Source organism: Stenella coeruleoalba (genome assembly GCF_951394435.1).
Source record: "Stenella coeruleoalba genome assembly, chromosome: 3".
Lineage (NCBI taxonomy): Eukaryota > Metazoa > Chordata > Mammalia > Artiodactyla > Delphinidae > Stenella > Stenella coeruleoalba.
In genome coordinates, this window is record NC_137148.1 from 102672421 (window position 1) to 102699932 (window position 27512).

The 27512-nt window shown below is 40.6% G+C and overlaps 1 protein-coding gene across 1 annotated transcript in view; it reads right to left on the reverse strand.

Moving 5' to 3' along the window:
• The window catches only part of ZNF608 (zinc finger protein 608), a 1156357-nt gene that overhangs the window by 92430 nt on the left and 1036415 nt on the right, over positions 1-27512 (reverse strand). The window contains exons 10-13 of the mRNA XM_079918637.1: positions 20791-20882; positions 18677-18839; positions 14041-14180; positions 9593-10685 (exon numbers count right to left, since the gene is read on the reverse strand). Coding sequence (XP_079774763.1) covers positions 9593-10498 — 906 coding nt within the window. The 5' untranslated portion in view covers positions 10499-10685; positions 14041-14180; positions 18677-18839; positions 20791-20882. The remainder of the gene's footprint in view (positions 1-9592; positions 10686-14040; positions 14181-18676; positions 18840-20790; positions 20883-27512) is intronic.

A 27512-nucleotide genomic window follows, 5' to 3' on the forward strand; every position in this document is an offset into this window, starting at 1 on the left:
GAGAGTTGGAGCAGTTGACCTCCCTCAAAGTAGAACCACCCCGAAACCCAGAGTCCAAGACATTCTCGTAACACTGGATTATGTAGGATAAGGGGTACTGAAGTCACAGGAAGCCATCGACTATGTCTGCTGCAACCCACGAGTTCCAACAGCTGCCAGAAGGTGTGCTCAGGATCTAGGCACAAACGTGTAGGATAACATTAGTGCCCATAGTGACATCTTTAATGCTGTCCTTGTATCTGTTAGGCTAACTAATCGCTCGATTCGTTCAGTTTCTGAATATCAAAGGAAAGTATTTAAGAGTGTGTAACAAGTCTTTTGTGCCTTGACCAAATGTATTTCAGCTATACTTAGAAGCAAATTTGTGTGTATTCGTGTTCTATTAAAACATGCACCAGGAGGCCCCCTCCATTAAACTCGGGCAAACATCCTTGTTTTATTTTAGAAATACTAAAAAATTGATCTGTGTAACTTGAACAGACACATTTTGAGAAATCTTGAAAAAGCTGGAAAAGGCTTATTAAGAGATGGGGGGGACCCCACGGTGGTTATTGTGCAATATACTGAGTAGAGAAGGCTTCCAGAGAAGAAAATGCAAATCCTGGAAGTCATTCCCAACAGTTGGAAACTCTTCTTCTTCAAGGAAATCCAAGGGCTCAAAAAATAAATATTCAAGAGCATTAATTTGTTTCTGGATGTATGCGTGCAAGTAAAACAGCAGTCATAATGTGGAAATTTCAGTCACATTTTGCAACTAATTGGAAGCAGATTAGAATTCCGCCTCAGGGGAACGTTGTCAAACTAGAAGCCGGAGCAAATGAAGAAAGAGGTGACGGCGTCGTGAAGAGCTGACAGATTTACTGCGCTCGGGGCTATAAACGGGTCCTGGGAGGGAAGGAGGGCGCGGCCCCGGCGGCGCGCCCCCGCCAAGGCCCCCAGCTTCGGGAGCGCGCGGGCCCGGCCACGCTCCCCGGAGCCCAGGGCCCTCCATCTGCTCCCCCGCGGAACAATAAACCGGGCCTTGCCGAGAAATCCGTGGTCCTGATAAGATAGAAAATCCGCAGGCTGATAAACCCGAGCGAGCGGGCAAACGTCAGAGGGAGAGAAGGTTTCTTTCTTTTTTTTCCAGTGGGGGAGGGGAGCGAAAAAGCAAGCAGATTGTGGAGGATAATACAGCCTTGGAGTAATGGAAACAGCTGCTCGCTTTCTACTTCAGTGTCTGGCATCTGCTGCGGCATCATGGGAAAGGCTGGTGAAGGATTTGGGCAAGGAATGTAAATGGAGACAATTGGCCAAATGGAGTTTGATGCGGAAAAGCTCAATTGCTCTGTCTTCAAATCATGTTGTTCCCTTCGGGGAGCAGAAGCCAACAATATTACCGAACTCACATTCCACCTTCAAAGCAGCTGAAAGGTTTGGGAATGGGAACCGCTCTTCAATCAGTTACTTCAGATGTGAAACAATATAAAGGGATAAAGCCTTTCTGTTGGAACAGCCTCCATTTGTCAAAGTGTGCGGCTCATCTTCCACTGATCTTCACGGAAAAGTTAAATCGGAGTCCTTTTTTTCCTATGGATTTCACTTCCTTTGAGAAAAATGTTTCTTAAATCACCACTGCTTACTTCTGAACTGGCTCAAGGGACAATTTCTACTTGTTGTGCCTATTTTCTCCTTGGCTGCAAAGATTCGGTTCTAATTTCATTTCCATCACAAAAGAATTGGCAAAGAAGGGAAACGCAGAAACACATAACTAAGTGCTGCTGTGCTAGTCATAAGCCTATAATAAAGCACAGATTTGATAGCATTATCCATGTACTGTGGTGAACCACACACAAATAAACAGTTCTCCGTGAAGAATGAAAACCCGAGGCTTCAGCCCTTCCAATTCAAACATTATTGTTGCTTTTAACATGAGCCATCCATAAATCGGCCAAGGAGGTGACAGGAAATCCAAAAGTAATCTGGTCTGGCTATGCGCACTTTGTTAAAAAAAAAAAAAAGAGAGAGATGCTTTCCAACTCATCCTGATGATGTTCTAAGTGAAGAATGGGTAAAACTGTAAAATCCAGTCATTGAAACAAATGGTATTTTTATGCCAAGTGAATTCAAACACGTGGTAGGCGTAGCAACCAAAAACAGGACAGCCCTCCAGTATGGGGAAAGCGTGCTAACCTACCAAGAACAACTCAAAAAGGACCTTTGAACCTGCAGGAACTAATGCACAAGACAAAAAAGGTGGATCTAAAGCAGCCAAAGGACCAGATGTGCTTTCCTAAGAAACCAAATCAGGAGTTTTCTTAAATCAAAAGGAGGAACAGTCACTTCTAGGAGTTCCTGAAAGTGTGACCAATTGGAACTTTGTCGTCTGTTGCTAATTGAAGCATATAAAAGAGTCCATTTCTTAAAACATACTACAAACCCTTTTTTTTTTCCTTAATTCACTGCCACATGACAAAAACCAGAATCAAGTTGACTGGTAGAAGATCAGTACAACCAAAGACCAAGCTATTATTTCAAACTGTCAGGGGGAAGGCAGTAAAATTGCTACCAGGTCTCCTTAAGTTACCCTTCAATAAAAAGAAGCCATCAGGGAAATAAGAGGAAAAGAAAACACATCAAAACCTTAAAAGTCCCTTTAAGTAAAATTATACGTCTGTGGCACCATGCCATCTGCTCTCTGGTTAAGATAATAAGCCAATTCCACAACCTAAATATCTGCTTTCTAAAATCATTACGTACAACACAAAATACAATCGATGTATTTTTAAACTGTGAAAGCCGCCTTCATATGGCATTATTGGAATGTGCCTAAATGTCCCCCGTAGGCACGTTTTTCTTAAGGTGCTCGCTGAGAATGAGGATTACCAGGAGTTGCAAAAAGCTCAGTGGTTGAGCGAGAAGAGTCACAGTGAATAATAATCAAACTGGGCTGGGAGGTGGGGATGAGAAAGAAGAAAGAGTAGCTTTGAGAAACCAGCAGCAGTATTTATTCATCACTTCCAACCCATTTGTTTGGACCGAAGCACCCTTCTCTTTGAGTTCTCTATTACAACCAAAATATATATTTCTAAATTTTCATTTAGCTTCATGGGGAAGTGGGGGAAGCCTTCTGAGTACCAGATGAGATACAGGTGGTTCAAAGGCCACTGACCTATCAAAATAGAAGAAGTATTCGCTTTGTAATCTCTTCAGTTCTTCAGGCAAAACCTATAATCTATTTTAATGCTTTCTCAAAGGTATTTCTAACCAAAATTTAGCAGATATTTAGCAGAACTCAGCTCTAGGAGCAAGGTGCCAATCTCCCCGTCTTGAATATCCTTTATGCGCTCAAAATAGCATTACAAACAGCCCGACTGATGGTCAATCTACTATGAATTATTTAACAACCTTTCATTCAGTTGCAAAGGCTTTGTTCGCACTGCCAAAACCTTTAGCTTAAATTAAAAAGAACTTGCTACGGAGAGCAAGAAGTCACTAAAGAAACTTCAGCTGGGAGAGAGAACTGGATGGATATGAAGGGGCCAATTACTTGGCAGCAGAGTGGAACAGAAAATCAACGGTGACTTCTTTTAAAAGAATAAAGCCCACACTTACTAAACACTCCCAGTCCACTCCCAACCCAACAGCTATATATGCCATTATAACATTTCTACACACATACCTATGAAATAAATACCAGACACAGGGTACCAGTCTGATCCCTGTATGAGCCTGTAATGACGACTGAAGTCATTCCTGGGTCAGAGATTTCACCTGTTCTCTTTCCCTATAACCTTAAATGTACAGATTAAAAGGGTATTATTATTTATCGACAACTGTCCTCGTGAAGAGGGGTTATTTCCACTCCGCTGTTGCTAAGGAGCGCCCAGTATTTCCTTAGTTCTGGTTTCCATGTTCTACAAGAATGTGATACAAGTAACTTAGGAATAAACTGTTTAGTATTCAAGCAAAACCCTTGATGTTCAGATCACCGGCAAGTTCAGAGTGCTGGCAATCAAAACTATGTTGTGCTACAGTAATTACTATGAAAAACTTCCAGTGCTTAATATTAAAGAATAGAATAACATGATCCTTCCACCTCTTCTACACCTCTAGAGTGTGTTCAACATGGCAATTATCTCTGTTCAAGAAGCAGAGAGTTTAAACTGCATTGAAACTCAATTATACCCATGACTTTTTAAACATACACTTCAAAAGGCAGGTTTCATTACATTCAAATCACTGAGCAAAATCTTTTGCCCAACTTAGAAAAAACAGATTCTATCCCTCTCCATGAGACATCTTCAAGTATAAAAATGATTTCTTTTTACTTTTTGGACCCACTTCTTCGTTTACTAAAGTAGAGGGATGACTGAGCCCTGGTGAAAGACAAAGAGAGATCCCATCTGATAGAAGCAGTGGGATGTGCAGCCCTCCCAAACGTCATTACCACACCGCCTAGAACTGCCACCATTTTTAAAAACCAGATCACACACTTGTTAACAAAAAACACATTACTTTGCTACTTTTAAGAATGCAAAGGAACTAGGAGTGGTAGATTTATGATTTAAGTGCTTGTGGCTAAAATAGCTTTCCAATTATCAAGGGCCTCTTAGGAAGAGCAAGAATGCATTATGTGTTAATGACCACAACCAGGGGTCCCTTCTCCACTCTTTTGTCAGAACCCGGGCAGATCCTCCCCGCAGCTTCACCATTAACATGTCTGTTTCCTGTCAGCCCACTCAGAGATAATGTCATTTATCTGAGGGAGGCACAAGCCCAGTCATTAGCTTCTATAAAAGACCTCAAACAAAGGCCGGATAATGTTTTACCCAGGGCTCTTACTAAAACCAGAAGCCAAGAAGCTTACCATCTAAAAGTCAAGGACTCCAAAGTTATCAGTGTTAAAAGAATATTTCCCTCATGATCAACAATCCTAGACTAACAGCTCTGAACCAGAGCAAGGTCTATGTAGAACAAACATCGGTCCAGGTGTGGCTACCACGTACAATTAGATTAACCGATAAACGCTGACCAGAGTTAGCCTGGGAGAGCCTTTGCCCCCCCCCCCCGTTGCCTCCAGGGGGAAAATTGACAGAATAATTCAGATACTGACTAAATAGTTAGATCTTTGAAGAACTGACCCCTCATTGTGATTGCCTGCAGGAACTGAATAACCATTATAAAGTGTTCAATGGCTGAGCTTCTGGAAATCTTTTAAATAAAAGTGGAACTGGTTAAAATAAATGTAGGAACACGTGTTTTCACAGTGTTGCTCATATTACAGCAATTTCGAGTTGCTATGAAGTACCAGGTGAACTTTTTTTAAATTAAAAAAAAGGCACACACAGTCAAAATTGGAGCAAATCTCAGCCGTTCAATCCTTGTTTTTCATGCTGAAAACGAAGAACAGATGGTTCTTTCCATGTTGTTTGAATCTGGTTATTGAACACCTCTGTGGTTAGGGAGATTTCTGCTTAGCACTTTCGGCATAGATTTCATTTACTAACTATAAAATGCTGCTTAGGAAAAATAAGTCTTTCTAACACCCTAATTAAAACCATCTTGCAGCCAAGCAATTTCCCTTGAAGAGCATTCTTAACCTCATGACATTTGGACAATCAATCCCTCCCCGCCTCTTTTTTTTTTTTTTTTTACAGACTATTTGCAAAGTTATTAAAAGTTGCTAAACGTTATTTATCTCTTTTAGCACAATCTTGATCAGTTGCTGAGTAATTTTTAAAATTTCTCCAGCAAGCCCAGCAGATTACAGATACTGTGCTCAGAACCCAGGGATGTGCCTGGTTATGCAAATCTTCCAAGCTTCCACGGGGTCTCACAGAAAACTTCGTTGGGGAAAGAGCAGCCCCTCTGCACCCACTGCAAAAGCCCTGTCATCCTCCGAGGAAGCCTATAGAAAAGAAAGGAGCTGAATCAATGCTGCTGGGGAGCCACCCTTAGTTACCAACGTTTTCAACAGCTAAATCCCTTATGTAGCTTTCAAAACAGTTTGCTGTCCAACAACAATGGACTTTGTTCTTTAATTATAGCAAGTGACCTTTCTGCCCTTTTATTTCACAGTAGATAAACTGCACTCTCTAAGCAGAATTTGTAGGGGGCACTGTATTTGGGGGGGAAGCATATCATCCACAAAACTTATTAATCAAAATATGTTCTTCAACTAATCACACTCACTTAGAAAACGTGCCAGAATTCCCTAGTGAAGTGTAAAAAGGCTTCTACAAGAGAATAAAATAAAATGAATGATATCCTTTATAGACAGGTCCATTTGTAGAGCCCACACTTAGGCTGTTAAGGACCAGCTTGATGAAAGCAGCATGATATTACTCAAATCATTCTCTTTTCTAAATGCATACTGAAGAGTCAGAATCCTAAGACCCAACCATAAGATCTCCTAGGCTCTTCACATGTATTTGAAGTCTCAGCTGTTTTTAAGAATTCTTGTATGTATTTTGGAATATCCCAGCGATCAAATAAACCCATGTACTGTATTGAACTATTAGCCCAGCCGAATGCCTCCGTCTGATAGGTCAAAACTGTAAGACGGTTAAGGAGGATACATGCAGAAGAGCCTCAATACAGGCTATTATGCTTCAAAAGAAAAGGAGGGGGCAGGTGGGGAAGCAGGTTTTAACAACCAAAAACCAAACCGTCAAATCTACTTATTCAGACACGTCACTGGTGGCTTAACCACAAAATGGGCTATAGAAATACAGCTCAAGTATCTTAGAATTATGGCATGTTTTGATTTTGTTCACATATTAAGAGAGTGGCGACTTTTACAACATACTTGTGGTTTCCACATAAAGGACTAGAACGCTCATTGATTTAATTTCATAATTGGACCTTTCATAAGGTCCAATTTATCATGTTTTACATGACTTTGTGTAGTGAAGAAACAGAATAAACAGACCAAAAATAGACATAGAAGCATGCTGTGAAAATTCACCGGTGACAGCAAGTCTTATGAATCTCCTGGAACCATCCAACCAGGAAAAAGAAAAAGAAAAAAGCACACACACCACATTACACCCCTCTTTGGTTTTCACATTTGACCCCTTCATGAGCCACATCCGATTGCCGAAAATTAACCACCTTCACCCTTAAGACACTTACTCTTCACAAACCCAGATAATCAAACAAGGCTGAAATTAAAACATTGTACAAAAACATCAAAAAACCTTTCTCAAAGGATGCCTCGGTGTCGAATTATTTTGCCAGGTAAAGCTTGTCCTACTAAATCTTTCCCGCCTCAAGAGGTCTCCTCCTTGTCATTAGGAAGTATTTTCTAAATTGAAGTCAAATTTTACACAACCAAGAGTTAGTGGAATTAGAGTGACTTCCCTGGGTGGCATCTGTACAAGGGAGTGCCATATCTGTGTGCCAAGGAGGAAAGCGTTCTTAAGAGAAGTCCTTCTGGGGTGCAGCGGGCGTGGGGAGGAAAGCTGAAGGAACGGGCTTCCAGATCCTGAGCCAGCACCATAGCTTGACAGAGAATGGCCCACACTGCAGTATTCAAGCCCCTCGGAGCCATCCCTGAAGGGGCCCTGTGCCCATACCAGCAGCTACGGTTGGCAGTGGTACGAATCTAAATGCACTGTGCTTGCTCCCCTCCCTCCACCCCAGACCCATCATGACTTGTTTGCTCTTTATTTAGGTAATTCACATTATCACACTTATACTCCTCTGACTGAAGATGAGTTGCATGTATATGAATAACTTAATTCTTCCATTTTTCATCCAGTTTCCTGTGTGACTGGAAAGTGAAAAGAACACAAAAACTGGAGAACCGACACCACGCTCTCATCTCAGTTGCCATGACAGCAGCCTTTGAGATACTGAAATGTTCCAATTGCCAGCTAAACAAAATTGTTGACTGTGAACATTTGGCTGGAAGATTAAAAGGCTAAGGGCAGTACCTCCCACATTCCAGGCAGCAGTGAATCCAATCAAATGGCTCTGACTCCTTAACCACAGCCATTGTGAGCACTGGATTAGGGCAATTCATCTAGATAGTTAGGGCAGATTAGAACTGCAATTTGAAGACTACTGGCAACAAAAGTAAATGCTCTACTGTACTAATAAGAAGACTTCAGAACGCCTTTTAGCAGAAATTATGTGAAAGTCCACATTTCAGCATAAGAATCGAAACCTGGATTGTATTTTTTTTAATGCATTTAAAGTCATCAGTGTAAAATGCTGTCTGACCAAGGGGATATGGATAGAAGAAGCAGGCGTTCAGAGGCTTTTTGCGATTTTGGCATCATCTACACCTTAATGTACCTTCATCGACTTCTAAAATCATAAAACCGAAACTTTATTCCTGCAAAAAGAAAAAGGTTTAAATAGACAGCAGTGAGAAACTGTACACAGAAATAATCACCCAAAGACACTTCACAATTTTGACCAAGTGAGAAAGAGCAAAGATCAAATTATTTAATAAGCATATAACCAAACAACCATGCCACGAACCACACGACACGCATTTGCTTCTGCAAGGCACAATCTGTGGAATTAAACGTTAATTTTATAGAGACAGCACTCACTCCCCCAGTTCACTCCCAACCTGCTCTGTGGACAGAGCACCTTCAGCTCTTGGGACATCACTTAATGCACAGTAATTGCCAGACCAGTAAGTCCTAGGCCTCCAGCACAAAGCAGCACAACACGAGGGGCAATTTTTCGAAGGCAGTGTCTCACTAGACTTTCCGACAATGACAAAGATGGGAAAAAGGGTCCGAATTACCTAAATCAACGCTCCCCACCGCTCAAATGCAACACGTATTTCGGGTATCTTTTGGCTCCGTTTTCACCTTTCAGCACACCAATCCACCAAGTCCATTTCACTTTTCTTACCAACATTTCAGCTCCCTGGTCAGGCAAGAAATCCAAGTGATAACACTCTTACATCTCCAGCTAAGAACTGGGCAAGGGAACAAGGAAAGAGTCCTGGCGGTCACCAAAACCATTCCATTCTTGCTACACGGTTATGGAACCAATGACCCTAGGAGACCAAGGTTTCATTCGGGACCAATAACAGTAACATATCCTTTGACAAGACTATCTTGGAGAATATCATGAAAAAATAAATGGGTGGAGGGTGGAGTGCAAATTCGAATCCTCGACATACCTCTCCGGGGAGGCAACGTGAACCCTGCACCTAAGGACACATTACCAGAAATACTAGGACGTGTAAATTAGAACAGAAGACAGTTCTCCTTAGGGGGAGAAATCAGGAGAAGAGGTAAGTGGGTACAGGAGCAGGTTTTCTGTTAAAAGCACACCGCAACGAGCTGACTGGCCAAGAGCCCTTCTGCAGGGCAAAAGGTACTTGGAACACCCAGACCCTCCCACCTGGGGACCCAAACACTAGCACCACAAGCAGCAGCAGAAGCAGGAGCTAAACACTGCACCCAAGTTAAGCTGCCCCATACCAAAAGTTCACAGGAAGGATGCACAGAAGAGAAATCTCACAAAGAACCAGAAAGCACGAAGTGTAAGGCACACAGAGGCACGTCCCCACCCACCACGCACCCACACAAATGCACACAAAGAGGAAAGTAGGAGATCTAGGAAGGCGTCTTTATCCTACCTTCTCAGTTTTCAGTTTCTTGATTCGCCTGTGGCTCTCCTCCTCCTCCTCTTCCTTCTTTACCAACATAGAGTTTCCCATGAGCCCTGAATCCGGGGCACTTTTGCTAACTTCCCCAGCAGCCGCGACGCTGCCACTCCCAGTGCCCCCGCAGTGGAAGGGGCTCGCGCCACCTCCATTGCTCTTGGCCCCAAAGCCATAGAGGCCCCCGGAAGGGGCCTGGCTGCCACTGCCATTCTGGTGGCCCTGAAGCAGGTCGTGCTTGTCCTTCCTGGATTTCCCCGCATCCTTATCCCGCTTGGCGCCTCGGCTGCTCTGGCTTTTACCTGGCTTCTCCTCTTTGCTTTTCCCGCAGGAGGCCGTTCCCGCGGTGGCAGCGGAGGTGCCGGCGCTGGTACTATTGCTGTTCGGGTTGCCGCCGCCGCCGCCGCCGCTCACACTTTGACCCAGCGCTGAATTCATGCCAGTTGCCTCTCCAGGGCGCCCTTGGACTTCCTGCCTCTTGCCAGTGCCGCTGATCTCGGGAATCCCATACAAGGCAGCAGAAGGCAGAGATTTATTAGCATCCTTAGAAGTTTTACTCCTTTTCACTTTTGATTTGCTGGTCTCTTTGTGTGAATTCCCCTGGGGAGCAGAGGGCTGAACAGAAGCAAATTTTAGGCCATCCGCTAAGGCTGCGGTAGCACCGGCCCCACTGGAGGCCAGACCTCCACAATCCTTAGAGTTGCTGCTGCTAGTGGTGTTGGTGGAATTATTCATTTCAAATTTCTGTCTGTCCTTCTCCAAATCAGCGTCCAAATCAATTATTAAATTTCCAACCCCGATTTCCCAATCATCGCCACTGTCATAAGTATCAACCGTATTTGGATCCACACCCTTTCCTGCCGTAGAAATGTTCACTGACATCCTGAAGATGAGCTCTCTAGAATAAAAATCCGATGAACTTTCCTTTGGAGATGAGGGGACATTCGTTTAGCTCCGCTGGGCTTTCTCTTAAAAAAAAAAAAAAAAATCTTCTAATCTTCCTCTTCTTTTTCCTGCCCCAGGAATGGGTCCAGGGGGTTTACACCCTTCAGTCCAGGTCCACCTTTTCCTGTGAAGGGGGGAAAAGTCGAATATTTCTTGTCTGGGTGTTACCAGAATAAAAAACGATTAATACTGGGGAGTCAGTGAGGGGTACAGGGAAGGATGGTGAGGAAGGTGGCTCATGTATTGTCTCCACAGTCCAATATCAGGTTTAAAGAAAAATAACCAAACCCGAAAAACGTACCCATGACAGTAAGCATCTTACAGTAGCTAAAAAAGAAAAGCCCTTTATCAACAACACAAGGATAATCACTTTTTAAAAAGCATTAAAATATCTTAAGGATCTGAGTCAAGTCCAGAAAGGTTTAAGGGAAAAAAAAAAAGAGTTTAGGATTTTTTTTTCTAGCACATACACATGGTAACAACCCCAGAAACACAGCCTGAACACTCGGACAAGAGGAAGGAACACGCTTTAAACATCCTTAAACATGTCCTAGATCTTGCAGTTTTTAAAAGACCAGACCCTGGAAGTTCTCTAAGGCTAGTTTCAGAATGATGTTGCTAAATTTTCCTCATTTCTAATTTTATTACTTCTTTTTACAAATTGTCTGGGCAATCTGGTTTTTGTTCCCAGTAAGGAACAGAAAAAAACAACCAATAACGCCCCCATACACATACCCCCCCATCCTCTCTTCCCCAACAGTTTATACAATTTTATTTTTGAGATATACACACACGTCTTTAAGAGCATTTCTCTATTTTAGAAAAGACAGTGTCAAATAAAAGGCTAAATATATGCCTTTTGAGAAAAAGAAATTACATCTAAACAATTCTACCGTATTCCTAGGTCACAGACTGGCTCAATCTGTTAAATATGGTGCTACTGACTGTACGGGAAACTGATTAAGACATACACTTTAAGTGATCTGCGCCAAGGTGGCCTCAATGACCGCAAATGAGTGTGTGTTTGACAAAGATCAGTTAAAACGGTTTTTAAAGGGATCAGCCCCTTTTTAACAGTTGATTGTCAAGGAAAAAATAAATAAATATACATACACACACACACACAGACATTGCTTACCTTTACTCCTTTATCATTTTTTAATTAGGCCAGCAAATCAAAATGCCTTTCCCACTCCACTCGGCAAACAAGCCTGTGCCTCATTTTACTTAAACACCAAATGATCAAGAAGGAAGGAACCAAATAACACATCTCAGCCAGAATAATCACTCGATAACATTATTCCACTTCCCCACCCCCCTTTTGGCAAACGGATCAGTCCTTTTCTCCTTAAAAAAATGTGTCACTGTACAGCTGGAAGATAATGTTTCACATTCACAACAGAAGCACCAAAGGGTTTTTTTCCTCTTAACAAGCATCGAGAATAATAGTTTTTAAAAAAGAGAGAGCTTAGAGAAAAAAGTTTTCCCAACTTCTCATTCCGCCTTCAGTTCCAGACTTCAGAGTCACCGTGATCAGTAAGTAATGATCCCATGTAGCAAACGTACAGGCGTCCGCTAGTAACAAGACAGAATGTGCTAACATCGGGATAAATTAGTGAAAGGGAAGAAAGAATAAGAAGAAAGGACTGAAAATCTGGGCTGGATTCCGCCTGTTAGTCGGGAAGTGGCATTTTTCCGCCCGTCCTGACAGATTTGATTTCTTGAACTAACTTAAGAGGAAAGGAGGGGGAAGGGGATGGGGGAGGAAGGGGGAGGGAGGGAGCAGGAGGTGGAGGAAAGGGTGGGATGAGAAGTCGAGCAAGAGGAGAAAAAGAAAGGTGTGGAGGGGGAGGGGAGCAGATGATTCAGTGAGCTGATAAACCAGTTATACCAGCATTCAGGGTGGGGGCCGGGGGGCGGCGGGGTAGGGAAAATAACGGCGTTTAAAATTGGTTCAGTCTTCGAAACCTAAAGGATGTGATGTTTTCCTGTTTTATGTTGTTTTAAGAAAAAGGAACCGAGTTCCTAGTATAGTCCCCGAGGGGGGGAAAAATCCGCTGTCGTTCAAGCCGATCAGTCATGTGGTAATTCGATAATTAGAGTCAAAAAAAGATTTTTTTTTAAGGCGACCTTTTTCAGGACAGTTTTTCCCGTTTACAGTCGCAGCAAACGGTGCGTCTCCTTTTTATTTATTTTTCTCTCCTCCTCCTCTCTCACCCCCCCCTCCTGTGTTTAGTCAGATGGCCCCAGAGCTTGGCTTAGTATTTTTAATTAGCTGGCGTTTGGAAGCTAAAAGCAGTAATGAATTGTTGATAGATTGGAAGTGGAGAGTCGCTTTGCTGGAAATGTCGGGGCTGGGGGAGGGGGATGGGCGAGTTAGCAACAACCAACCATCGAAAAGGAGCGATTTTGTTACAGTGCAAGCCTTTCACATCACGTGAGGATCAAGGGCTCAATTGGTTGTCGTGAGAACAAAAATGGTGACAAGCGTATCAAGAAAATACTGATCTGGTCTTTAAAAAAAAGCTGAAGGTCTCTCCCCTCCCCCGGCACACACTCTCCCCCCCCCCGCCGCCTCCCCCCACTCCCGCCCTTGCAGTGGGAGCAGCTACAAGTTATGAATGTGAAACATTTCTCGCAGATCTAGGCTCTCGGAAGTTCGGAAGGAGTGAAATGTAATGAGTACAAGAGCAAAGCAGATGTTTTAAAGAAACACCTTATAAACCTTTCCTCAGCTTATCTCCAATTTGCCGTCTTTGCCAAGGGGCCAGGGATAGGGACGACTAGGCGAGGGGGGCAGGGCACCTCCACGCTACTTGGATTTTAGGGACCCCCCCCCTCATGTCTTAAACAAAGAAAAACATTTTGCTAGCTCCCAATCCAGGTCCTGTAATAAACACACCATTGTTACTATTTGCGGGTTTGTTCGGGTTGGGTGGGGCATTTTTTTCCCTTAATGGTGTTTTTGCTGCTTGCTTTTTTAAGGAGGTGGAAAATGGTAATTATAACCATTACAGGTAATGGGTGACTATTCCCTTGTTTAATATTAAATTATGGGCACTAGAAGTGACAAGAGACAGAAATCGGCTTGTTCTGCCCTTGCCCCCATTTTCCTGGTTCAGTTTGGAAGAGGGTCCTTCCCAGCTAGGATAGGAGAGGGAGGGGTGAGGTGCGCTAGAGAATGGACACTGCAGATCAAGATTTGTAACTGTGTCACTTTTATTCTCCTTGGGTTAGAGCCCCAAAGGTAGTTTACTCTAAGTTACCCCGAGTGCCCAGTCAAGCTTAATTTGTGTGAAGAAGTTACAAATGCTTCACCCTCCACTGAATAAAAATTCACCCTTCTTGGATTGTTGTTCTCAATGCAAAAGCCAAACCCTGTAACTAGTTCCTCATTTCAATGCATAAAACTCGCACATTCCCCTGCATGAAGTCCCCGCTAAGTGCTATATAGAGACACACCACGCAACCGTACTTACGGTCTGTATTGGATCGAGTTGACCTTTTCCTTCTAACTGCATTGAATGTGTTTGGTTGCAGCCGCTTTATTTTGGAAATTATAATCTCTTCAACAAATTTATTATTAAAGAAGATGGACCATCAAATGTCACAGACCGGCCTGTGTATTTTTTATAAAAACAAAAATTCAAATTAAAAAAAAGAAAAGAAAAATTCCCCTGGTGCACACACACAACAAGCTTGTTCTGCAACACTGAAATCAGGACTGAAACACAACACACACACAGGGGGAGTGGAGCAAAAGGAGCTCTCAGCCTCTATACCTGAAAGGGACTTTTCTTTGTTCCCATTGCCCTTTCTCATCGGGCCAATCAGAGAGCAGCTTTTATGAAACTGGGCTCTCTCATTGGCTAGCTGCTTTCTCTTGGCTACTGTAGGGGGTTGAGATATACACACGTATAAAACACACACTGAGAGCGGGTGGGGGTCCGGTGGGGGGCGGTTGTGGAGACAAAGCGTTTTATTTTCCAACCAGATTGGGGTTGAGGAACCTCCTGCAGTAAGATGAAAAAAAAAAAAAAATGGTGCGCCTGTTTCAATTACTACATCATTCACATAAAACACTTATTTATTAAAACAAATCTCAAACAGGCTGCGAGGAGAGGATGTCGGTAAATATAAGTTTGATTGTGTTATCTTGGGGGAAATAATGTATGTGATCGCTCGGTGGCAGAGGGAAGCCAAATGAGCCACTAGCGCGTAGCGAGGAGAAAAGGGAGGTTGGCTGTGTGGAAATGACTGCGAGCGTTTTGCCGGCTTCCATTCCGTGTTGCAAGGACTCGGCAGCGCAAACTCCCCGGACTGATTTTCTGTATTGCACCTTCTGGCTTTCAACTCTCCCCCCGCCACTTTGCCCTTCTTTCAATGGGTGTTTTTTTTTTTTTCCTTGTGTCTCTCATTTTACTCGCTGATTAAATAAGAAAAATCGATCTGGGGGTGAAGGCGGTGGTGGGGAAACAAGTAACCCTTTTGTTCCCAGGCTTCTGGTCCACAAGCAATGAAATGTGAAAGCTGGCAACCATTTAACCACCACTACGTGAAAGGTTCTTCCCTGGAATTAGTAACAAAGCTTTTCCACCTGGTCCTAGGCAGCTCCAAAAATTTTTTTTAAATTTTTAAAAAATGAGGTCCCGGCCAACCATGTTAACACTTCGGGCTAGTCTCATTTTTTTAAAAAATCGATTTGTGGGAGATAAATATACTAGGAAGATTAACCCGTTAAACAGTCCCAGTACCATTTTTAAGCCGAGGGATTGTCAGAGTTCCCCTTCCCCAAATATTTAACCCTCTCTTGGGGAGAGCCGGTGTCAAAGTCCTCTGAACGCAGCACCGTGCAATCCACCAAGAACACAAAAATATTTTAGAATGTATTGTAGGACAAATGCCAGCAACCAAGTTAATGGGACTCTGAGGTCATAGGACCAGAGAGGTTAATATGAAATAACAAGTTTAACAATAACAAGTATTGTACTGTAACCGCTAATATACTTAAGCTAATGTAGTTATATATATTAAGCCTTTAAAGCACTTTTAGTTTTAATTTTTCATTGTTATTTACCATCACTTTTAGGAGCCGGAATATGGAAATTTTAAAGTCAAAGGGTGCACTGAATTTAATTGAAAGTGTCATGATCCCAAGTGTTAAAGATGCAGCACTACCGGGTTTGTAATTTCCACACGACAATCGCAATTTAAGAATGTGTCTTAACTGAGTCAAATGGACATATAAAGTGAATTAGAGCTAGCAGAAGATTGCTTATGATATAAATATTCAGTGATGACTTTGTGGATCAATAAAAATATTTATGTCACATGTTTTAAGTAATGTCTATTGACTCGTGTTTGAGCTTTCGATGTATTTAGTTCATTTTTTTTAATGCCAATTAGTTGTTTCACTACCCAAGATGAACTCGATTTGATGCTAAAATAGTAATAAACAGCAGTTTCCATCCTTTGCTGGGGTACATAAACTAGAGGAATGCAATCTATAATAGTCCTTAGATCTGCCTAAATAGATTTATTTTCAAAGCAAAGCCGTACATTAACAAATAGGGCAGAGAAGATAATCTGATATCCACTTATCGTCTATTTTAACTTTCATACTTGTTTTATCATTTTGAACGTACAGATTTTACAGTTTGTGTGTGTCCCACTGCTAATAGAACATGCACGTTGATTTTTAACTCTTCTTCTTTTAGAAGAGTGGTTCCTCAAAGGACCAGATCACTCAGACACTTCCTATGTCCCTGGAGTATTTCCATCTTTGGAAGCCCATGGCTACCCTGTATAATCAGCTTGGAAAAATCAATAATTAGCTTTTAAAACAACTGGACTTGAAAAGGCATAGAAAATAAGACCTGCTGAAGTTCATAAAGGGTAGAAGCAACACCTCCAACACACTCCCTTGGTAAAAGCAAATCACAGGCTCTGCAGTATAGATTTAGTGTAACTAAAACCAAAGTTTAGGCTTCCTGGTATTCAAATAATCTGATCTAACCCTTACTTCAATACTTAACCCTAATTCTTCAACCTTTTTAATAAACCCCACCTGGTTAAAGATAAAGGCTTATGCCAAATTCAATCACATATTTAACCCAAACCGTTTTTGATAAATTCAAGCATTTTCCTTCCATTCCAACATCTCCACACTCCGTTCGCACCCCGCCCCCACCTCCTACCCTCCAAGTTCCGCCTAGAGACTTGAATCAACCAGAGTCATTCTGCTGGCTTTGTGAGTGTTTGTTTTCTTTTGTTTGACAAAGGGGCCAATCAAGAGACATCAGAGGGCTATCAGCTAATTGATGAATGAAACTAAGATAATTAACTACCGGCTTAGAAAATCAGAGCTACTCCCCTCACAAAATTAGGAAGTTCTACCATATTTTAGAGAAGAAAATTTTATCCGCCTCTCTTATCAAGATGATAGGGAACATACTAGCCTGCGTACTGATATCCACACGCATATAGTTGATAATACCAGTACACTATTGTATAACATGTATACTTTGTAATTTTACATCTTAGTGTGTGTCTACTCAGAGATGTGGTAGAGGGGAGCAGCGGCTGGAAAGGAGTCTAGGAGGAAAGAAGAGGTGGGAGGAGCCAGAAGGATAGTGTAAAAGGAGCAGTTAAAGAGTGCTATCCCATCTCCAATAACCACCACCACCAGCTGAGCTCCTGCTTGTACTGCTTCCATTACTAGGTGATCAGAAGATCCTGGCACAAGACTTTTCCTCCTTTTTAAGGGCAAAGAGCTCAGTGCTGAGGCCAGGGGCTTCAGGCAGTAACACAGGAAAACACAGTGGTCTTTCTTTGGTGCCTATTTCCTCTGGTTTGTGCTGTATCATAAAAGGATCAGAAATAATTTCTTGGATTTTTTGTTTATTTGGAAGGCAGTCTATACGTGGGTCTAACTTTTCTAAATCTATGCCAACTTTGACACTAGAGAGTTGTTCAAGACCAAGGGGAAAAAGTGGAAAGCAAAGTTATTTAAAAAAAAAAAAACCTACCTAGGAATGGACTTATGAGAAAATAAACTTAATTTAGACATAATGAGAAACTTTCTGGCTGCCCAGGAAGATTGTGGAGAAAGGGTCTTATCTGTCTGGGCTTGGTTATGAACAGACCTGCCTCAAGGCTGTGGGCAAGTGACCTGGTTTCTAGGGAATATGGAATGGGTGATTTATTAAGACACCCGCACAAACACTAGATGTTCTTCACTTTACCTAGAGATAACATCCTAACTTGCTACCGAGGAAAGGTCTTTTAGAGAAAACTCTTTTCAAACATGCTTCCTAAATCCAATTCAAGTTTCTGTATTGTTAACAATATCCATCTCTAAACAACTGTCCCCAAAAAGAGATAGGCAGTGTTCTCAGTCAAACATTTGACGTTTTTGCAATAACCTGAAATATCACTGGACCAAAAAAGAGTGCCAAGAGGCAGATGTCTAGTGGAGAGAGAGGACCTGGCACAGAAACATTTTATTTCATCCCCATGGGAATGGGGGAAGTACTTAGGGAAGCAAGACACGGATGGTGTTCACCCTGCCATGGAAGATGCCTCATGAGAGACCCATGGACATTCTGATATACATTTTGTGAATACAGACATTCACACACACTGTAAAACACAGCTGTGTTAACTTTTCAGGTCATTTCTATGCTCTATTAGTTCACCTTCAATTTAAACTCCTCAGCGTAAAACAAAGGGACTCTACATCCAAGGGAGGGAGAATGATGTCTATCTTCCAAAACCTTTATAACACGGTTTTGCTTAAACAAATTGAAATGATATAAAGCAAATTTTCCATGCTCTGAGACTCACGACTACAATGAATTTTAATAGTAAAGAACTGTAAAGTTAAAGGAGTTTCTCCCTGTATGTGTCGGTATTTCCCCATTCCTTCTCCCAAACCTCAACCTGAAAAGAATCCAAAAGGAAAAGCAGCAAATCTTGTCCCTTTTATGCCATACAGTCCTAGGGAACCCAGCAAAATATTGCAAAGCGGCACATTCTTCTAAAGGAAAACATCTGTATACTGCTCACATTGAGAGAACTGTGATGTAGGTCAGTGTTAAGTATCTGAAATCTTACCTCTGCTTGCCGGGTCTTTCTGGTGTGGTGTGCGCTACTATATCTGAACGGGTGCCCAAGCAAGGTCTGCAGATCAGTTAGCAAAGGAAGGCAGTTTACATCGCATGTAATGAAACCATTTCTGGAAAAGGATTTTTCTTTTATGTCAGTGGAGACCGGGTGCCTAAAGAAGATCAAAACACAAGTTACATTTTTTTAAAACTACTTATTGGAGATTGCTGTTGCTGGTTTTATTACAATATGTATTTTACAGATTTAGGTAATAGCCCTGATTTTTCAAATCGACCTCTGTTTAGACACGTTTCACTTTGGGCTGTTTCTTGTCTGCAAAATTACAGTCATTTGCACGTTATTACAGTGGGTAGGAGACAGATTGTATTTAGCATCGGGTGGGGGAAGGGTTATTATGGGAAGTGATCTGCTACGGTCAGCACATAATTTCAGCCTGAAGAAAATTGCTTCTGAATGGCTGGTCTGTTAGCTAGCCAAGGAATGGTCACTGGGAGAAACTGAAAAACACTTCTGCTTAATCTGCATTATAGAATTATTCTCATTTCCAGAAAGATGGTTGGTGGAAAATATGATTGTAAAACCAAGCTTAAAAATGTGGAGGTGAAATGTTGTCAATGCTCTATTTGAATCTAAAACAACTACAACAAAATACAAACCACCAAGCAGGAGAGGGCCAAAAGGCAGCAGGATACAGCCGTGTTCTACTCCATCTTTCCTCCTTGCCTCCCTTTTTCTTCGCCCCCTTTGGTTGTTTTCAAAAATCTCTATGACTTAATGACAGTGGATTTTTATGTATGTGTAAACATTTGTGAGAGTAACACCAAATACATTGATAAATGTATCTCTTGCTTTCATACGTATATGACTACATGAAAAAGATTTCCTAATATAGCTTCTTTTTGGAGGGTGGCAGAATCCCCTTAATTGTGAGAGTATTTCATATGCTCTTGGCACTAGAATTTAAGGACTTTCCCACACTTTACAAACTACATTGTATTTGTGCGTGCTTCACAAAGCTGACAGATTAATAAAGCAAGGATGAAAAGCGTATCAGAAATTATAGCCCTTGTCTAATTTATAATTTAAATCAAATCCTTATGAATCGCCTAGGAAGTCTTAACATACTTGGTTAGAAAAAATCAGGAGACAGGTTTATTTTAAAGAAAAATAAAAGAATACGATTATACTCAGCTCCTTGGCTGCTGAGTAACACTTTCGTTGTGAACAACTGTGCCTCTTTTGTTTTCAAAACAAGCTTTCCTAAAGGATGAATCACTACAATCATTTGGAGAATATGCAATAAACAACAGAAAGCCAGAAACTTGTTTTGCTATTTTCTCAACAGAGCATTTCCGTCCCATCCTCAGCTCAGCTGAGCTTCCAGTCCACCAGCCAATCATCATTATGGAAATATGGTTCTCAGCCTCCTGATTGGCTGATTCCTGGGCCAGTATGTTAAGGTTTCTTCAGCTCAATGAACACTGCATACCAGCCTGCTCTGGGGACCCTCTTCTTCCAAAAATATTTTAATCACCTTTCTTTTCTTTCCTTCTGTCTTTTTTCAAGATTCTTAAAATCATCCAGGGAAGAACCTTGTATTCTTTTTAAAACACTTTTAAGACGTAATGATCATATTGGGGATCTGCTAAGAATGGAATTTAATGTCCAGGGACATTTCTTCTAACCATATTTTAATGTTTTCTATTTATTGGGTTCTCACGGTGTTTCCTTGGATTTTAGAGGAATTCCCACACAAGTTACATGAACAAACTGTTCTAACACATGCTTTAATTTTTTTTTCTTAAACATTACCTGTCCCAACTAGAATTCTTTTCTCTGAGATTTTTTAAATTTAAAACATGAAATTAAAACACTTAATACTGAAAAGTAATCGCGTCAAACAATTTTTAGGAGCAAAGAAGACAATATATTTTCCCTCACAATTAAGGCAACTTATCTATAATTTTTTTAATTGTCCAACATTTTACATTGTTATCCCCCCAAACCCACAAATGTCTTAAGGATGCACAACTTTTTCAAACTTAAAAGAGGTTTGTAATTTAAGACAGTGAATAATAATGGGAAATATATGTGCAACTTACCATGTTCCAGAAATTCTTCCTAATTCTTCGTATGTATTGATCCATTTAATCTTCATAACAGCCCCATGAGATATCATCATCAGATGAGGAGACTGAGACAGAGAAAAGATAAGGAGCGTTTTCAAGTAACAAAGCCAAATCTTGGTGGAGCCAAGATTTAATGGAGGAAGACTGGCCCGAGTCTGGTTGCTTAACCACTGCACTTGAACTGCCACCCACACATGGTTCCAAGACAACAGTTCCACCCATTTGGTTGAGCATAGAAACATTAGCAGGTGACTGGTGACTTCTCTTCCTGAAAGAATAATGAATTCAACTACTTTTCAATCAAAGAAAAGCCACTGTGTCTTCTTTCCACCAGAGATTAATACTATGCCAAGCAGAAGATGTGGCACCTAAGACTCAGGATTAAAAAAAAGAAAATCAGTTTCTTGTTATTATGCAACTGAAATGTTTGAAACATTAAAAAAAATTACAACGATGGGTAGCACAGTGAGGTTAAAAATGACATACGACTGGTTATTTATTTTATTTTTTTTGCGATATGCGGGCCTCTCACTGTTGTGGCCTCTCCCGCTGCGGAGCACAGGCTCCGGACGCGCAGGCCCAGCGGCCATGGCTCACGGGCCCAGCCGCTCCGCGGCATGGGGGGTCCTCCCGGACCGGGGCACGAACCCGCGTCCCCTGCACCGACAGGAGGACTCCCAACCACTGCGCCACCAGGGAAGCCCACGACTGGTCATTTTTGAGACTGGTGATGTATACATTGGAATCATAATATTATTCTTTATGTAATACACACATATATACTTGGAAATTTCTATATTAAAAGGGTAAGAAGAAAAGCTACTAGGTCTTTGAGAAGGAAGGGTTATTCAGGAACACAATTTATTCCTTGGCTTTGGAACATTTTTGGCATTAACCTAATAGGGTAAAATTCTCTCAAATGACAATGCTGTGTATACAAACAAGCAGGAGCCGATTATACTTGCTTCCTACCATTTGTTTACTCAGGTTTTTGTTTGGTTATTTGTTTTAGGTCAAATTCACTTGCTGGGCTATATATGGTAAAAATCTGTAATGTTCTACTTATATTTTCAACATGCACTATTTGAACACTTTGTAACTTTCTATATAAACTATTTCAATCACAAAGGGAAAAAAAGAAAAGAAAAATTCCCCTGGTGCACACACACAACAAGCTTGTTCTGCAACACTGAAATCAGGACTGAAACACAACACACACACAGGGGGAGTGGAGCAAATCAAAACCACAGTGAGATGCCAACCTCACAGCTACAAGAAGGGCTATTGTCAAAAAGACAAAAGTGGGGCTTCCCTGGTGGCGCAGTGGTTGAGAGTCCGCCTGCCGATGCAGGGGACACGGGTTCATGCCCCGTTCCGGGAAGATCCCACATGCTGCAGAGCGGCTGGGCCCGTGAGCCATGGCCGCTGAGCCTGCGCATCCGGAGCCTGTGCTCCGCAACGGGAGAGGCCACAACAGTGAGAGGCCCACATACCGCAAAAAAAAAAGGAAAAAAATCAATCCCACATAGAAATATATTCAACAGAAATTAAGAAATGAAGATTCAACATTTCATCACAGGTATATTATACACTGGGAGAAAGAAAAAAGTATTTGGTAATTTAGATTTCTTCAGGGCATGTTTTCTGTCTTATTCAAAGAAATAGAGTTGTAGAAGTGAAACCAACAGTTCAGATACAGAATTAAATTCTTTAAAATAGTAACATACAGTGAAAGACACTATATAATATAAGCAACACTGAATAGAATTAGACTAAATGAAGAGAAAAATGTTTAATCTTTACACAAAGAAGGCTATGACACAGATTAAAAAGAGCATTGAAGAAGATGAAATCATGGTAACAGTTACTATTCTTAACAAATAGGATATAATTTTGTGAAATAATGAGATTATAACACAAGGAGTCACTGATAAAACTGTTATAGCAGAAAATGGATAAATCATTAAATATAATGAGATTTAACTATCATTGTGAGAGAAATGATATGTAATTAGAAAAAGGAATAGAATATAAAAAGAAAGCAATGTTTCTGCGGTTCTACATTACTAAAAGTCTAGTGATAAAAGAGGAAAGTATTTCGAGTCTATAAATAAATTATGGACACAATTATCATTAATTATAATAACAATAGTCCTCTCAAATCCAAACTCAGGACCTGGCAACCTTTCATTTTACTTAACAAACACCTGTATAGCACTTACTCTGTGAAAGGCACTATGTTAAGCATTTTATAAATATTAACCCATTTCCTGAGATTAAGTTTGAGATATTCATTCAACCTCTATTGTGTTATACAGGTTCACAGAAAATACAAAAAGGAATAAGACATCACATCATCTCTGATCTAGAGATGCTTCAAATTTCATAGTTGAGGTAAGACACTTGCCAAACTCCAGAGAGGATTTAATTTATGATAGTCCGTAAAAAAGTATTACTTTGGGGAAGAAGAAGAGCTAACATTATCTAAAGAGTCAGTACAGACTCTAGGAAAGAAGTAGGTGAAATTGTTGTCACACATTAGGATGCAGCTGGAGGAAGGTCATGCCAAGAAGAGGAAACACAGCGAACATAGGTATAGAGGCAAAAAAGAAGAGAACAGCAGTGTTAGTTCACTGCTTATCTAGATCACAGGGACCCTGAAGGGGAGGAATGGTGGTCAGATAGATGTAGGTTGAATGCTTATTGTAATAGGGCCATTATGAATCTGCAGAGAGGTGTTTTGGTGAGGGAACTATGGAAGCTGACATCCAGCTCATGCTCTGTTCACCAAGCTATGTGCTCTGGCTCTGTGCTGGGTCAGCCTAAGAAAGGGCAGCCTTTCATAATGTATAAAAGGGTGCTCTCAGCCAGACTGGACTGGACGATGGTCTTTATCCCGTGATGAGAAGTCTGAGTTTATCACAAGGCAATGAATGGCCTAGCTTTAGTAGGCCTATGGAAAACTCTTTAATCTCTTATAACATGATGCCTGGCAGAGTTCTTGGAAATTGTAATGTTCAAAATATGTTTGTTAAACTAATGAACTTATATTGAACTTCTAAATGTGAGAAGAGTAGAAAGGATTCCCAAAAAACGCAGGGGATCATAATGGTTAACGAGCAGCCCAAGGTGTACTGAGATAATATTCAAGCCAACATGTAAATTCAGTGGACAAATGATAACAATAAACATGTAGTAAACCAACTCTGAACTTAGAAACTCTCAACTTAGAAAGTACAATTTCTATAAGAATACTCTACAGCCAAATTAAATAAACTAACCAGAACAGAGAGAGGTCTTTATGAATGTAAACCCGTTGAAAGATAGGTCTTTATGAGTGAAAACACGTTGATTGAAGCAAAATATGCCAACAAACAGAACATAGGGTCAAAAATGGTCTCCCTGGGGAACACCAACATCTAAATTTGGGGTAGAAAATACAACTGCTTGAATGATGAATGAGTGAGCAGAGAGAATAAAAGGAAAAGCAAAAAACCAACAGGGAAGGGATACTTCTGCGAAGGAGAGAGTGATCAACAATTCAAAATGCATCGGGAAAATCAAGTAAGTGTGAGACTGAAAAGCCTCCATTGGTTTTTACTTGGGAGAAAGACTTAGTGATCGTAGAAAGAGCAACATAAGCAAAATGGTAGCAAAAACCAATGGGTTCAGGACTGAAACAGAGGGGAGCAAATCAAGAGATCAAATGAAGCCTACTCTTTTTAGAAGCTTGCTGTTGAAAGGGAATAGAGAGGGTAGTTTGAATAGGGTCTGGGAGGAGACTTTTATTGTTGTTGTTAATATGAAACAGCCTTCAACACCCATTTTGAGAGAAAGGAATCGGTAGAGAGAGGAGTTGAAGTTTTAGAGGTTAATTGATGAACACAGATCTGAGCTGAGAAAGGAGGGTCAGGGAAGGAGAGACCATTCAGCTGTGTCTGCCGCAGGACCATTCCGTCATGAACAAGTATTTCTAGCACAGAAAACCCAAAGTGGAGGGAGTTAAGTGGAGACTCAGGGAGCTGCTTGAACAAGGAGACTGTCCCTCACGCAGCAAGATCATAAGGACCTCAGTGGAACCCAGAACAGTCACAGCAGGCAATGAAGTGAAATAGCTAATATGAATAGAGACCCAGATAATCAGAATTTTTTATTCAGATACCTAGAGTTCTTAATAATTCAGTATATCCTGTAACTTTCTGGGAAGCTGATGAGTTAAGGAAAAAGAAACTTGGGATATTAGAACAGATTTATCTTGCCAAAGTATAAAAATTTTAATGAGTGTATTGTTTTAAATTAGTCTCTCCCTTTCTTAACAGGGTTTAGATGATAAAAATAAGAAGGAACTTTCCATTCCAACTTTACATCCCACTGGGTCATATGTGTCTAAGGTAAAAGGCTTCTGTATTTACAGCTATTTGTAAACCCAAAGTGAAGGTTTGTCATTGACCCACATTTGAGGCACCTGCCTCAATATAAAATGTAGCTGACACCATTAAAATCTTACTAGTTTATTTTACATTGTTATTTTATTCCTTTACTTAAATATCATTTATCAAACACCAAACTATATTCTAGACACTGTGCTAGACTTAATACAAAAAATAACTTTATTGGTTTATTCTTGAAAAGGACCCATTTTTTATATTTTACTTTCAAATTTTTTTAAAAAGTTGGATGGTCACTTAGTGACGAACACAATTCTACAAAGTCATTAACCCTTGCACTCTAGAAACAAGAAACTAATTAATGAACTCCCTGCATCCCTTAGCTGAGGCACAGGTCAGTATCAGAAAACAGGGCTCAGGATGTCCAGTTCCAGCAGCAAGGTTGTCAAAACCATAAGTAACACCAGGTCACAAACAAAACTTCCAAGATGAGACTGTTTCAAGAAGAAAACAAAAATAATCTGCAACCTCAGCAGCCATCTCAGAAAATTTACTTAAATTCAATAGAATAAATAGTGAGTAAGAAAGAGGAAAGTTCCTAGGATGATAAATATCATTTTGCTGCCAATAGAATCAAACTATATATTAAAGATGATTATACAAAATATTCTAAAAATATTTCCCAAAACATTCAAAGATGTTCTAATGGAAAAAATAATTAGAAGTGGTATATCATTCACAAGAGGAGTCAGAAAAGCTTTATGGAAGTTATGAAATATCGGAGCTCTGGAAAAAATATTATAAAAAGGAAAAAATGTAGGCACTGGATATGTATGTAATATCTGATAAGTCTTAAAACTGTTAAATGAATTAGCAGTGGAAAAACAGGTTACCTAGCACTTCTCAGACCTTTAAATATATATTGTCTATTTTTCCATTTGAAAAGTTTAGCATATAATTAGTGTCTGACTTAAAAAAAAAACAATTTTATTGAGATAGAATTTATGTACCATAAGATTTACCCTTAATTTTAAGTGTACAATTCAATGAATTTTAGTACATTTACAGAAATTTGCAACCATCACCACATCTAATTTTAGAATATCCCCATCTCCCTAAAACCTTGTGCCTATTTACTGTCACTAATGGGGTTTTAAATAATCATTTTGGAAACAACATTTAATGTTTTGATACTCTAAAACATGGTATTCACATAAAAGTTATGATTGGAAAATGAGTTTGATATTTCAATATGACCATCACCATCTAAAATATGCACATTTTGGAAACATCTGGATAATCCTTCCCAGAAGTTGGTATGAGAGGTTCAAGACATGATAAAGCAAAATCTTGATGTATATTTCATAAAAATTATCACAGTTATCTTTTTTGAGTTACTCAGCTCTGAATTCATCCTTTTTGCCCACTTGGTAAAAGTGGATCTGAGCCTTTTAAATAGTTTTCCTTGCAAGCTGGCACAATATTAAACTTTGTTGGTAGAGGGCACTAGAGAGACATTGAAGAAGGGAAGGGTTTTGCATCCTGGTTCTAGCATATTCACTCACCAGGCTCCTGCAGTATATGGTGACCAGCAACCTCCCTTGGCACCCAGGTGACCAGCACCATTGCTAAACGCCTCTTGTGAGATACTTCCCTGTGTACAGATTTCGCCAACACTCTAGGGAGCAGATTTCCTGCAAGTTCTGCTGGCATGGCCCCGCAAAGACTTCTCCGCCATCCAATGAACCAAGGCCATGTGTCTCCAAAATGTGTGGATCTCAGTTCTGGGTGTGAGGGAACAGAGAACTCTTCCTTGGGTGCTTTATCTCAGCACTAGGGATAGTGGTTGTATTATACTGTATTATTTCTGATATTATATTACATATTATACCTTTTATTCTTACATTTTTTTAAAGTTCTCGTAACTTCTTATTAGCCAGTCCCTCATTACTACAATCCCCTGTTATACTTAATAATTATTTATATTAAACTTTCCCTGCTCAATTACTATTTGGTTCCTCTCCCTGATTAGATGAAGACTGATATAAAAATATACTGTGAGCCCAAAATATCTGCTTTTTAAAAAATCTTTATAATCATTCCTTTATCAAAAGACAGTTTAACATCCACTTACTATAGACCAATAAGTGTATCTAATATCTAGAAAGCTATGGCTAAATTTAGGAAGAGAATCTATAGTAATTTTGAAAGGAAAAAGAAAATCATGGGAATTCCCTGGTGGCACAGTGGTTAAGAATCTGCCTGCCAATGCAGGGGACATGGGTTCAAGTCCTGGTCCGGGAAGAT